The following is a 12,378-nucleotide window of genomic DNA, read 5'->3' as shown; positions in this document are numbered from 1 at the left end:
TGAAGGTGACTGTATTTTAAATTTAAAAGGTGCTGGAGAGGTAAACACTCATAATTACTGACCTGCGTTGCTGTTTTTTTTTTTTTTTTTTGCACAATTACACGACTGAACCTGATGTTCCACATTTTTTCTTGAGCTGATACTGCTTAAAGGGAACTCTAATTTAACACATCAACGTCTGTTTTCAGGTGTTGGGGAGTACAAATGCATATGTAAAAAAAAGTTGTATAAAACCCTTTTCTGGCTCCAGAGGAAGCTGCACAAAGGCTGATACGGTTCCTCAAGTGATGTCACTTGAGTCAGCATCAGTTGGAGCTGAAGACCCAAGTCTGAGAATGAAACTGGACTGATCACCTCATGTTTGTACGCCTTCACCGACCAGTCAAGATGCATTTATATTCATGTCTGTCCAAGTAAATATGATGAAAACTATATGCATATGTATACTATATATAGATAAAATACAATAAAAATGCATGGATATAAACTCAGCTGCTACAAAGATGTTATTAAAAGATTTTAAACTTTATTGCAAAGTCAGAGTCATACCATAAATTACAAAGTCATTGTATATGTAAGAGGAAAAAAAGCTTGAGGCACAGAAACTCAGTTACTGAAAGTCAATAATAAGTAACATGACGTACAAGATGAATGAAAACGCACAGTGCACCTTCAGACCCAACAGGGCAGAAACATGGATCAACACAAGGTTCCTTCATGAATCATCAGCTGCTCATGACAAAACAGTCGTCTTTACTGCGCTGTAATGAAAAGGTACGGTGGCTTACAGTTTACACAGCTGTCATTTTCAGAAATGACCTCTGGTAAACATGGAATTGTTGATGTCAGTGAGGAAATATGAGGACCTAATGAAGGTCCTTATGACTGAAATGTCACAATCTCAACACCTCGTTTTTGAGCCTATTATTGTCTCCGGCTGTGAACGGAACAGATTGTCTGAGGGAAGAACACTGTTATCTCGGAGGGGGCCCTCTCCCACGGCCTCGACCCGGTCCAGCACCCGGACCCGGCATCGCACCAGGTCCTCTCGGCCCCGGTGGCCGGCTGACCGGGCCTCGAGCGTTGGGGTTGGGCGATGCCAGAGCCACGTCTTTCTGCAAGTTAACGCCTTTACCGGCTGACCCAGGCTTCGTCTTAGTTGGCTTTGTTTCCGGCTCTGGTGTCTTTTCTGCTTCAACAGAGACAGTGAAGAATTAGCTGAACCTTTAGATTTCTGGTCAAATGTTTTGATTTCCCAAACCTTGATATTTCAATGAATATATAACGTCGGGAAAATGGAAATCTATTTATAATGGAGACATTCAGTAACATTTCACTTCATAGAGAGTGCCTGCTGTTCAGGAGTTTACTGACCAGGCTCTGATGGAGGAGCAGGGGGCATGAGGGATCGGTTCGGCAGCAGGTCCTCCAGGTCTTTCATGACCTGGTTGGTGCTGTCCGTGTTGTTCCTCCGATTCTTCTCTTCATCTCGAGCCTGGACAGACAGAGATGGAGAGAGAGAGATAGAGAGAGATGGGGTGGATGAAAAAAAAACAGAGATTCAAAGACATTCAGGAAGAGAAAGAACACAAGTAAAGAAAAAAGTAACAGTTATGTGAAATGTGTTGTTTTTTATGCTCAAGATATGCTGACAGAGTATACGTACCATGGAAACCCCACAGATGAATTTGTTCATTGTTTGACTGAAAATAACTTTGACTGATATTTAGTACCAGAAACAAAAGACAGCTAAGGCTTTTGGTCAATCTCTGGACATCCACAGATTGTGTAGTGTACACCACTTTTCTTCTCCATCCTCTACTCACCATCTGCATCTTCTTCTTCAGCTCCATGTTGGAGTTTTGGTAGGCTTTAGACACTGAGTTCAGATAGTAGATGGCCAATCTGTAAAGGAGAAATCAGCAATCAGTGGTTGTAGATGTTGAGGTCTTCAGTGTGTGTGTGTGTGTGTGTGTGTGTGCGTGCATGATATCCACTGTGCCTCCTATACACTCACACCATGAGCAGTACAGCTGGTATGATGAGGCCTGGGTTGGCTGCGTAGCTGAAGAGCGTCCCCATGAAGGCTGGCAGGTCCAGGTCAATCGTCTCCATGATCACATCGAACATCTTCACCTTCCCACTGCAATCATCAGAACGCTCCGCATATGTTTGAGCATGTACTGCACGTATGTATTATGTATGCATTTCTAACCAACTCCCATAATAAGTTAATTTAAACACAAGATACTTGTGCTCAAAAAGAGGATTCATTCTCAGTGAAGAACCTTGGAGCTCTAATCTGCCTCTATACCTGCCAAAGAGCAGTGATTCCTAACACGTCTCTGGGGGTCATCAGGTGGAAACCTCCCTTCAACAGTGTTTCGCCTACTTAGTCCCACTACACCTCCAGGAGGTTAGGCAGTGAACTCCGGCGTCCCAGAGTCACCCCCCCTAGTGCCAGTTCACACTGCTCCTACACAATCCAAACAGCACCGCCACGTTCAACTGACCCAGAGATGCTCCAGGTAGTGGCCAGTACCGATGCTACCATTTAACTATTGCTAATGCTACTGCTAACCGCTAGGAAGAACAGAAGAAGACAATACAGTTCCGATGCTACCATTTAGCTAATGTTATGTGCTAACCGCTACCTGCTAAGAGGAACAGAAGAAGACAATAACGCTAGATTCACCTATACTGTTAATGTTAATTGCTAGCTACCAATACTAACTGCTAAGATACTATCATACTCTCACCGCTTTAGCTATTGTTAGCTGCTACAATGCTACCACAGGCCTAGATGCCACATGTAACTGCCGATTGCCACACTACCATCATCTACCCCTGCCTCTCACCAACTGCACCAAGAAAAAGCGGGGTGGGAATACAAACCCTGGTTCGGGTAGGGGATAGAAAATAAAGAGGTAGAGTCAAAAGATGAAAGTAGGGATTGGATACAGACCCTTGTTCGGGTAGGGGGTGGAAAATTTAGAAGGTGCTGAAGGTGGAGGCCTAAACCACAGACTAGATTTAACAGCCTCTTCTAACATTTCCTTCAAGAAGCAGCAAACCCTACCATTTCCTTCAAAAAGCAAACAGAGCAGGAAAACAAACTCTAACATTTCCTTCAAGAAGCAGACAAAACAGGAAAACAACCAAAAAGATCAAAAAACAAGCCAACTCTGTGTCTTACCACGCAAACTCACCTGAACAGGCCGCATGGTCCCAAAGAGAGACTCTAGCTGGCCACACCCCCACCTTATCTAAACTTCCTGGTTCTCTTCCTATTGGCAGAGCGAGAAGATGGGGCGGGGAAAGCAGAGCAGAGGAGAGGTGTCTTGTTCAGACTTTAACCTCTTCTCTTGCCGGGTTAGGCATGCATGTCCTCTGCCTGCCCCCCCACTGTCCCTATTTCACCCCCCAACTACTATTATTTCTCCTGATCCATATCCACTGACTAGACCTAGCAGCCTCATCTGACATCTCCCTCACTGTCTTTCTTAAATTTTGCCCATGCACTCCCAGCTCCCTCAACAGTGAAACAGCTGACCCTGCAACAAAACCTCTACACCCCACTTCAACCGGACAGACCCTGGTCTTCCATCCCCTCTGCTCAGATTCTGTCTTTAAATCTGCATACTTAGTCTTCTTCCTTTCATAAGCTGCCTCCACTGAATTTTCCCAAGGGACTGTTAACTCAATAAAATACACAGTCTTTTTACTCATGGACCATAAGACAATGTCTGGCCTCAGATTACTATAAACTATTTCCTGGGGCACAACTAGCTGTCCTCCCAAGTCGACCTGCATTTGCCAATCATCAGCCCCTACCAGGCAGCCACCTCCCTGCTTTCTCCCTGACTTAGCAGCTTTATTTTTCTCCCCCTCTCGAACAAACTGCACATCTAACCTCTCCTTTCTAGAACTTCCAGAATTCACCTGCTTCCTTCTCTCCTCAATGCCTGCGGCTAAGCTTCTCAGCACCTGATTATGCCGCCATGTATACCGGCCTTGTGATAAGCTAATTCTACAACCTGACAAAATGTGCTTTAAACTTGCTGTACCTGAGCAGAGTGGGCACGATTGATCGCCCTGTACCCAGAGACTTAGGTTCTGCGGGGTTGGCAACACATCGTATGTCGCCCCTATCAGAAATTTAATACGGCCTTCCTCCATATTCCACAGGTCCCTCCAACTAAGTTTCCTCTTCTCAACACCTTCCCAATTCAACCATTGTCCCTGTTTGGCTTGACCAACTGCTTTTGCCCCTCTTAACAACTCCTCCTGCCTACGCACCTGTTCCACTACAAGCTTTCTTTTCTCTATATGTTATGTTTGACTTTTTTGGTGTGTTTGTTGTTACCTGAAGGGTCCGCAGTCAAATGAAGGCGGCAGGGTCATGATGGTGTAGACGACAGGCAGCAGACTGAGGAAGAGGATGAGGAGCAGCAGGCCCATGTAGAAGTTGTTGGACTTGGAGGCCTTGAACACCCTCTCGTGGGGGACGTTGGTGGCCATCACAGCCCAACATTGATAGTACATGGAGCTGAGGAGGCGGAGCACGTTGATGCCGACCAGCCCAGGAGCGTAGAACGCACCCATCCTTAAATACACCAGAACACGACAGGCAATATGATCGGACAAACAGAAAAATTAAAGATTTATAAGAAGCAGACAGACGAGGAAGAGGATAATATGTAATACGCAACAATTATATGCACAATCTTGGCATGATAATTGAAATACGTATCATCATTAACAACTGTATATAAACATGTTGGAAGTCCCATCAAAGTCTTTCAAACGACTTTCATCCTCATTAGAACTTCAGGCTCTCAAAAACAGATCATAGTGGAAAAAACATGATGTAAGTGTAACACAATAACATGATGCACATGGCATAGCATAATGTGATGTTATTCAATTCAATGTAACATATCACAACATGTAAAAACTGCTGATGGTCATTCAAAGAGTTGTTGACAGAATGGCTCCACTGCAACAGACACCCAAGCGCCGGCAGTGTCATTGATATCATCCACTCAGTGATACTGGATATGCATGCAGCAACACACACCCATGCATGTAAACATGGACACAGTGGCAACCGAGCATGTGCAGCAGATGTATTAATAAGTTCATACCAGATCATCCCCTGATTGAAGACCAATCCAAGCACATTACCACTGATGTCAAACTCTCCGTATGACGGCTGAAAGTGAGCAGAGACAACGATTACTCAGTCTTTCTTGTAAGTTACGCACACAACTTGCAACACAAAGAATAATAATATCGCATATAACAACATATCTGTCTGCAGTTTGGCTGGATAGAGTTTTAAAAGTGATGAAACGAGACTGCAGCCATGCTAACCCAAGCATGGCAACATACCCACAATAACTACGCTAAGGTGCTGATGCCTCACAGGTGTAATGTTTACCATGTTCACGTCTTAGTTTAACGCGTTAGCATGCTAACAGTAAGGGGACTGAACTATTGTTTAAGTCGTTAGTTACACCTGTGCTTTAACAAAAAGAGATGTCATACAACTAAGTGAACACAGCTCCAGCTAATATAACTCATGTTAGCCTGAGTTAAAGATGCTCATGATTGAGCACTGAAGTTAACGTGAGAATCAATTATAATTTCTACACATGCTCAAATTGCAAAAATGAAGGTGCAAGTGATAAAATTAATGATGGCTGAATTCCATTTAGCTACAGCAGTTTTAGGGTCCTGGTATTGTGCATGCTGCCCTGCTGTCACACTGTCACTGGGACATTGAGGCCTTAACCACTTCTGTGGATATCTGCCAAAAAATGTTTTGAAAAATATCCCGATACTTAGTCCTACGTAAAATTTGCGTTCAATTCGAACCGCAGCATGCTCCAGCGGGCAGACTTACAAATCCGGCCTCCAGGTCCCAGCACCAGCAGTAGTTGAGGAAGCGAACGATGACGGCTCTGGCAAAGTCACCAATCAGGATGGTCAGGTAGGACACCTGGATGTCCGACACTGTCAACTTCACGAACTCCTGGAACAGCACCAATCCAGAAACGTGAAGCGGGGACGTAAGAGTTCGTGCTCCAGCTTGTTTTAACAGCATGACATCTCTCACGCTCTCATTTCACGCAGCTTCAAAACATTTGTGCAGAAAGTGAGCCATTTGAGCTGTCTTTCCATGATTGAGACTGCATTTCCCATTAAACAGCAAGAAGTCAGTTAATCTTGACATGCAAGTGATAAGGTGTAAATCTGAGGAAGGTGGAGAATTCCTCCTCATAGGTGGTGTTGTTGTTGAACAACTTTTAGTCATTTGAAAATCACACATTATTTGACGTTCACAAATAAGATGAGACTGAAATGCATGATTTGCGAACTGGGTCATGTGACTCTTATTAATAAGATGTTACAGGAAGAGATGTCCTTTTTTAGAACTGCATGCGGCTAAAATGTGTTGTTTCTGTGTTGTATAAGAAAGTAAATAAATTTTTTTTTTTCCTTACTATGCCGACGGCGGTCTCCCAGCACGGTCCTCTGATGACATCAGAAGGGTCCATGGGGGGCGGGGTGGCCAAGCTGTCGTTGACCATACTTGAGTAGTTGGCGTAATACTCCTTCATGGCCCAGATGGAGGCGTTCTTGATGGACTCCTCTTCTTCCAGCTACAAGGCGCAAAGAAGCAGATCAGTCAACAGCGACACAAGTTTCTGTACAGGAAACTGAACAGAAATTATTCCGTTATCTAAGAAAATGAGCTTTGCTACCTCGAGATAACGACATAGTGTCTAGATTGTCTGAAGGGTTCGATCACTGTAGGAAAACTATGCAGCTGGTCAGTCTGAGAAGAGAGGATACACACACACACACACTGCTACCCTACCTTGGTGTTGACCTCGTCAAACAGGGCAAACAGAAACGTGTAGAGGTTTCCCAGGAAGAGGGCGAAGATGCGTCCGAGCTGCCACTTGAGGGCAATTCGAGGATGGTAGTCCTCCAGCTCAGCGATGGTCTCAAACAGAGGAGGACACACCAGACCCAGCAGAGACATGATGATCTCCAACTGTCCAAAACAGTCAACATCACCAGCAGCTTTACGTCCAATAACTCTTAACAACATACGACACCATTGTATTTGTCTGTACTTGTCTTTCCATTTTCTCACTGTTATTTTTAGATTTTATGTCTGAGCAGCATGTAATGTACCCTGATGAAAGTCTTTCACTTCCTGTTTGTTATCTCAAATGTATGTTAGAGCACTGTATGTGTCCTCTTTAAGTTTCACTGTGAGGATGCCAGACTCAGGCTCTTCAAAATCCTCAGAAAGTTCAATTTTATGAAACAAAATTGGAACCTGTAAATGTTCTTTAAAGACCCCCTTCAATGAAAATCACATTTTTGCCAAGCCAACCACAGCTCTGTTTAACCACAGAACTTCTTCTGAAGCCTGATTTTTCTCATGTTTTATTTGTTGACTGTGTCCAAACACATCAGTCTGCCAAGGTACAGGATGATTCACGTCAAACGCTGACAGGACATTTCTTTTGGCTTGAAGGTGGTGATGAAGCAAGCATGACTTTGGGGCTGGAATCGGTTTCTGTTCCGAACATGTGTGGCTGAAATACTCCCATATTAGCTCTTGCTATTGAGTAGCATACAGCAGCTCGCAGAACAGAAAAGAAGCAGGGGTTTGTGTGCTTGGTGAGCAGGTATGATTGAGCTGCAGGTGAGCGGTGGAGCAGTGGGTGGAGACAGAGGCCGGGAGTGCTTAGATCCATGCATACTACATGAAGGCAAAGCAGTAGATTCATTTGCTACAATTGGTTGTTTTGTTGAAAAAGTGTCATTTTACATATCAAATTAACTTGGTTACCTTTGTTTAGTGTCTAAACCTGTTTGCAGTATCAGTGATAGTAGGAGCAGCACCAGCAGTGCTAGCAGTGGGAGTAGCAGTAGTTTAGCAGTAGTGGTATTTCACTATTATGATTATTATTGTTCATATTGGATTTCATTCAGAACCATCATTACCTCATTCTTCTCGTACCAGCTGAGGTCGTCCCTGGTGGCGAACTCCTGCGACCTCTTCACGACGAAGTAGATGAGGTATCCGCTGCCGCCAAGGCTGCAGGTGATCAGGACGTTTGCCAGCACTCTGAGGAACCGCCGCAGGTGAATGTTCTCATCCTTTTGGTTCTCCTGCTCGTCCACAATGGACTCCTGTGTTTGTCAAGACAGCACCAGAAAGGAGAACTTAATGGGTTTAAAAATGTAGTGCAGATGTGTGTCTGTTTATTGTAAAACTGTTGCCATGGCTACCTTGAAGCTGGTGGTGATGGAGGCATACTTGTTGTCAGCGGTCTCTGCGTTTCCTATGAGGTAATCCCAGCTGGTGAACATCTTCCAGGCAAATGTGAACTCTCCTTCATCTCCGTCGCCACCGCCGACATCAGCGTTCTTGGCCATTCTGAAAAAACACAATTACCCCTGTGCTTTGCTTGGTTTTGTCACATTTTTAAACTTAAACAACTTAATAACTTTTTTTGACAGTAAATGAATGAAAAGCAAGCGGCCCCCCAGAGCTGGATTCTGCTGCAGACTCACGTGCGGATCACGACCATCAGGCTGTAACCGAAGGTGCCGATCCCCACCATGAGGTAGGACAGAGGCAGCCTGAACTTTAGCAGGCCGATGGTCCTCTGGTTGTTGTAATATCCGTAGAACAGGACTGAATATTTGCAGTAGCCCTAAGAAAAGAAAAGTGGCTATCAGCGTTTACTTGTTTCCTTCTTCACTCATTTCCTTTAGTGTGAAACCTGATTATATAACTGATGTGAACTGATTGTCTTTCTTTATTGTTTTGTTGGGCATATTTATATGCAAGACACAATAATAATCTTTGGCAGATGATCGGCCCAGACTCACATTGAAGTCCATGAGGACGGAGTAGTCCTGGGCGGTGTCCTGCTCTGCTCTGGGTACAGTCTTCCTGGGGATAGACCCGTAGGGAAGGCCCATCAGAACCTGAGAAAAAAAGAAATAAACTGAGGTGACATTTTATTTAAAGAAGATTTCTGCCATGGACCAGCCCATAAAAATAAAGCTGGTTGAATCAGTGCCATATTTTGAAGTTATCCTTAAAACTTCCTATCCTGATGTTCATTTTCATTTTGACTTCCATTCACTTTTTATACCAATAGAATAAAAAAAATAGTTCTGTGTCTTTTTAAGTGCATGTATAATCATTTCACCTCAGGGATGACCACCAGTCCGAAGGTGAAACCAAAAAGGACGAGGTTCATGCCGTACATCCAGCGCAGGAAGATGAAGTAAGACGCCACAGAGGACCCAAAGTGACCTGAGGACACGGAGGAGATTTTTAAACACAGCGTCTGTCCAGCAGGAGTCGCTGTTCAGCTGGTGAACACTACAGCAGTGCTGAGAACAAAACCTACTTTCCACCTCTTTGATCTTCCTCTCCCAGGGGATGCAGGCTGTTCTGAAATTCTCGAAATCCCTCTGGAACTTGATCCATTTCTGGGATTTAAAAAAAAAATTAAGAAAAGACTGAAAATAGACAAAAAAAAAACAAAACAAAACAAAACAATACACACACACACACAAGCAAAAAGTAAAGATAGAGGGTTGGATTTTGAGCCAAACCTTTGTCATCATCACTTTGTAGGCGTACCACTTCCTGCCTTTTCCTTTGCCCAAAGCTCCTTCAAACTTATCCACAAACTGTTGAGCCTCCCTGTGAAGGAGCAAGGTCACATGTGGGATAAATGCAGAGTGAAAGCAGAGGTGATCAGTGAACACATGCTGATTTTCAAAACACTGAAAGTGTTTTCATCTTTCCCCTGAGATTAAGTTTGACCATATGAAACAAATACTTCATATGTGCACACAGATGAAATGAGCCCAGATATTCCCCCTGCAAACTGAACTGAGTGAAACTTGGATCTGACTTAATTTTCTGCCAAGCCTTGAACTATGGCTCTGTGATTCTGGGTTCAGGAGAAGCTGGAAACCTGGACGGGTGTGAGACATTACTTCAGGTGTGTGAGCCTCCGCTTCATCCTCCACGGCTTGTTCCTGATGTTGGCGATCAGTTTCTTCTTCTCCTCCACCTCCTCCATTAGCCGGGCCATCTCTCCCTCGGACATGGAGTCCTCCTCCTCCTCATTGGAGTCGGAGTTGGAATCAGAGGAACTGGAGGAGAAAAGGCATTTTCATCTTGATGGAAACAGCGACTTTAAAATAACTCACTGAGGTGGGTATCTCACTGTTGATGGGTAGTTTTACTTCCTCTGACCTACCTGTCATCCTTCTTCTTCTTCTTCTTCTTGTCCTTGTCATTGTCCTTGTCTTTCCCCTTGTCCTTCCCTTTGGAATCCCCCTTCTTACCCTTACTGTCCTCCTCCTCCTCCTTCCCTCCTTTCTTCCCTCCTCCCTTCTTCCCCTTCTTCCCCTTCCCCACGTCACTGTCCTCCTCATCACTGTCCTGGGCTTTTCCTCCTCTCTTCTTAGCGGCAGCTCCTCCTCTCTTCCGCTTGGGAGCCTCGTCCTCGCTCTCATCCTCGTCATCCTTGCGTTTCTTGGCGGGCTTCTTCTTGTTCGCTCCCCGGCTTCTCCTGGGAGCTTCGTCCTCCTCCTCATCATCCTCATTTTCGTCCTCACTGGCTGGTTTCTTTCCCCGGCCTCTTCCCTTTGCACCTCCCCTTCCAGCTGCCTGCCTCCTGTTCGTCCTCCTCTGGGTGACACCGTCTACATTAAGACCAAATGAAGCCATGTTTGGTATTCTGGCTGTTAGGTTAGACTCTGGAATATATCAGTTCCACACAACGCTGTTTTATCCACTCACCATCACTGTCACTCAAATCTGCATCTATCTCCAGCGCAACTGAGGAAGAACACACAAGAAAACAGCACAGATAATCAACCACCTCAACAGGCCATGAGCACATCATCTACAATGACAACATGATTTGACTTACAGGAAGTGCAATGTGTTTGCCACTGAGATTAGAGCTGACGTTCACCAAAATGCATCTACAGCACAAGACGACGGTCATTTTCAGCGCTTTCTGACAGTGGATCAGTTTGAAATATTGTAGGGAGTAACGGAGCGAGAAGGAGCAGCCACAGCGAGCTGAGCTGGAGGCTGCACACCTCCAACTTCTCAGCGATGTAACAAACTCCTTTCACTGCGCCCTGCTGTCTGTTCAGTTAACAGTTGCTCACAGACTGATCCAGCCAATTGTTGCCTGGCTTCTATATTAACACAAGAATAGCTTCTTTCGCTGCCCCCAGAATTATGCGAAATGTAGCATTTAACTGAATTCGTCGTCACCACCAGTAACAACAAGTGACACCAAATCGACCAGGACTGAAATAATCAAGAATGCCACTTTAAAATAACTTTTAAGAGCAAGAAAGTGCATTCAACATGTTTGTCAGACCTCAAGGATTCACACAGTGAGTACAACTTTTGTTTGTTTAAAAGAAAACTCCACAGGGCACCTTTAAAGCTCCGCTGTGCCCGAGTACAGCCTCGCAGGGCCTTGTTCAAGTACTGGCTGTCCTGATCCTGATAGAGATCCCCTAACTCCCTGAAAGTACCTGGGGCTTGCATTTAGTATCATCTCCTAAGCAGTGCCCAAATTTAGTACTGGGAAGTCAGTCCAACGGTGGGTGAAGACTAGTAGAAACAAAAGCAGAACAGGTGATGGTGGCTACATGCTATGTTACACATTATTAAGTTCCTGCTTGTGGAAAAGGGCCAAGAGTCACATGATTGGAGTCCTCACCTCACCTCACCTCATTAAAGCATATAATGTTGTCTCTACGTAAAGAAAAAAAGACAATTTCTACTCACAAACAAAGGAAAGTACATTTGACAGCACCAGTTATTCTACAAATCAATCTGAATACAGGAACAATTTTGCCTTCCAAATGAACCAGCCTGCACATCACACATCATTAGAACACATAAAGCAAATGAATTCTCCAGTGCTCTAACCTGCAACTCACCATCGTCCACATCATGTTTTCTCGGCATGATGAAGAATAAAAAGCGCCTGTCCTCGGTTTAATCTGCAGCGTTCACCCGGTCTACCTTGGCTCTCCTCTGCTTAGGCTCCCTGCCAGCACCCACCTCAGGTATCTGACGGTGCCGTCACTATGACGACTGCTGCATGTGACCCGCTCTCAACAGGTGCCTTTGGATGGGCGCAGTAAACTCTGGAAGCCAAAGGTGATCCACTATGGCTTATCGAGAACAGAGGCTGTGTTATTCTCCAGGAGCTGAGACGCTTCTATTTTCTTATTACTGCACAGAGGTGGAGACATACGGCGCAGCTGTGGGTTCATGTCAGG

At 44.8% G+C, this 12,378-nt stretch overlaps 1 protein-coding gene across 1 annotated transcript; it reads right to left on the bottom strand.

The window, feature by feature from the left end:
* Nucleotides 1–604: 604 nt before the first annotated feature.
* On the bottom strand, nucleotides 605–12,082 carry tmc2a (transmembrane channel-like 2a). The gene is made up of 20 exons (XM_041960567.1): nucleotides 12,034–12,082; nucleotides 10,865–10,903; nucleotides 10,320–10,767; nucleotides 10,054–10,212; nucleotides 9,664–9,754; nucleotides 9,456–9,537; nucleotides 9,252–9,358; nucleotides 8,926–9,024; nucleotides 8,605–8,747; nucleotides 8,320–8,467; nucleotides 8,032–8,220; nucleotides 6,887–7,066; nucleotides 6,510–6,668; nucleotides 5,909–6,037; nucleotides 5,148–5,215; nucleotides 4,367–4,606; nucleotides 2,018–2,143; nucleotides 1,827–1,905; nucleotides 1,375–1,495; nucleotides 605–1,192 (listed from the first exon to the last, which is right to left on the bottom strand). Exons 1-20 carry the CDS (start codon nucleotides 12,059–12,061, stop codon nucleotides 975–977), a joined length of 2,853 nt encoding a protein of 950 aa, XP_041816501.1. The 5' UTR covers nucleotides 12,062–12,082; the 3' UTR covers nucleotides 605–974.
* Between the last annotated feature and the right edge of the window lie 296 nt (nucleotides 12,083–12,378).

Source organism: Chelmon rostratus, chromosome 19 (assembly GCF_017976325.1).
Source record: "Chelmon rostratus isolate fCheRos1 chromosome 19, fCheRos1.pri, whole genome shotgun sequence".
Lineage (NCBI taxonomy): Eukaryota > Metazoa > Chordata > Actinopteri > Chaetodontiformes > Chaetodontidae > Chelmon > Chelmon rostratus.
Note: the sequence above shows the minus strand (reverse complement) of the source record. Positions and strands in the feature narration are given on the sequence as shown.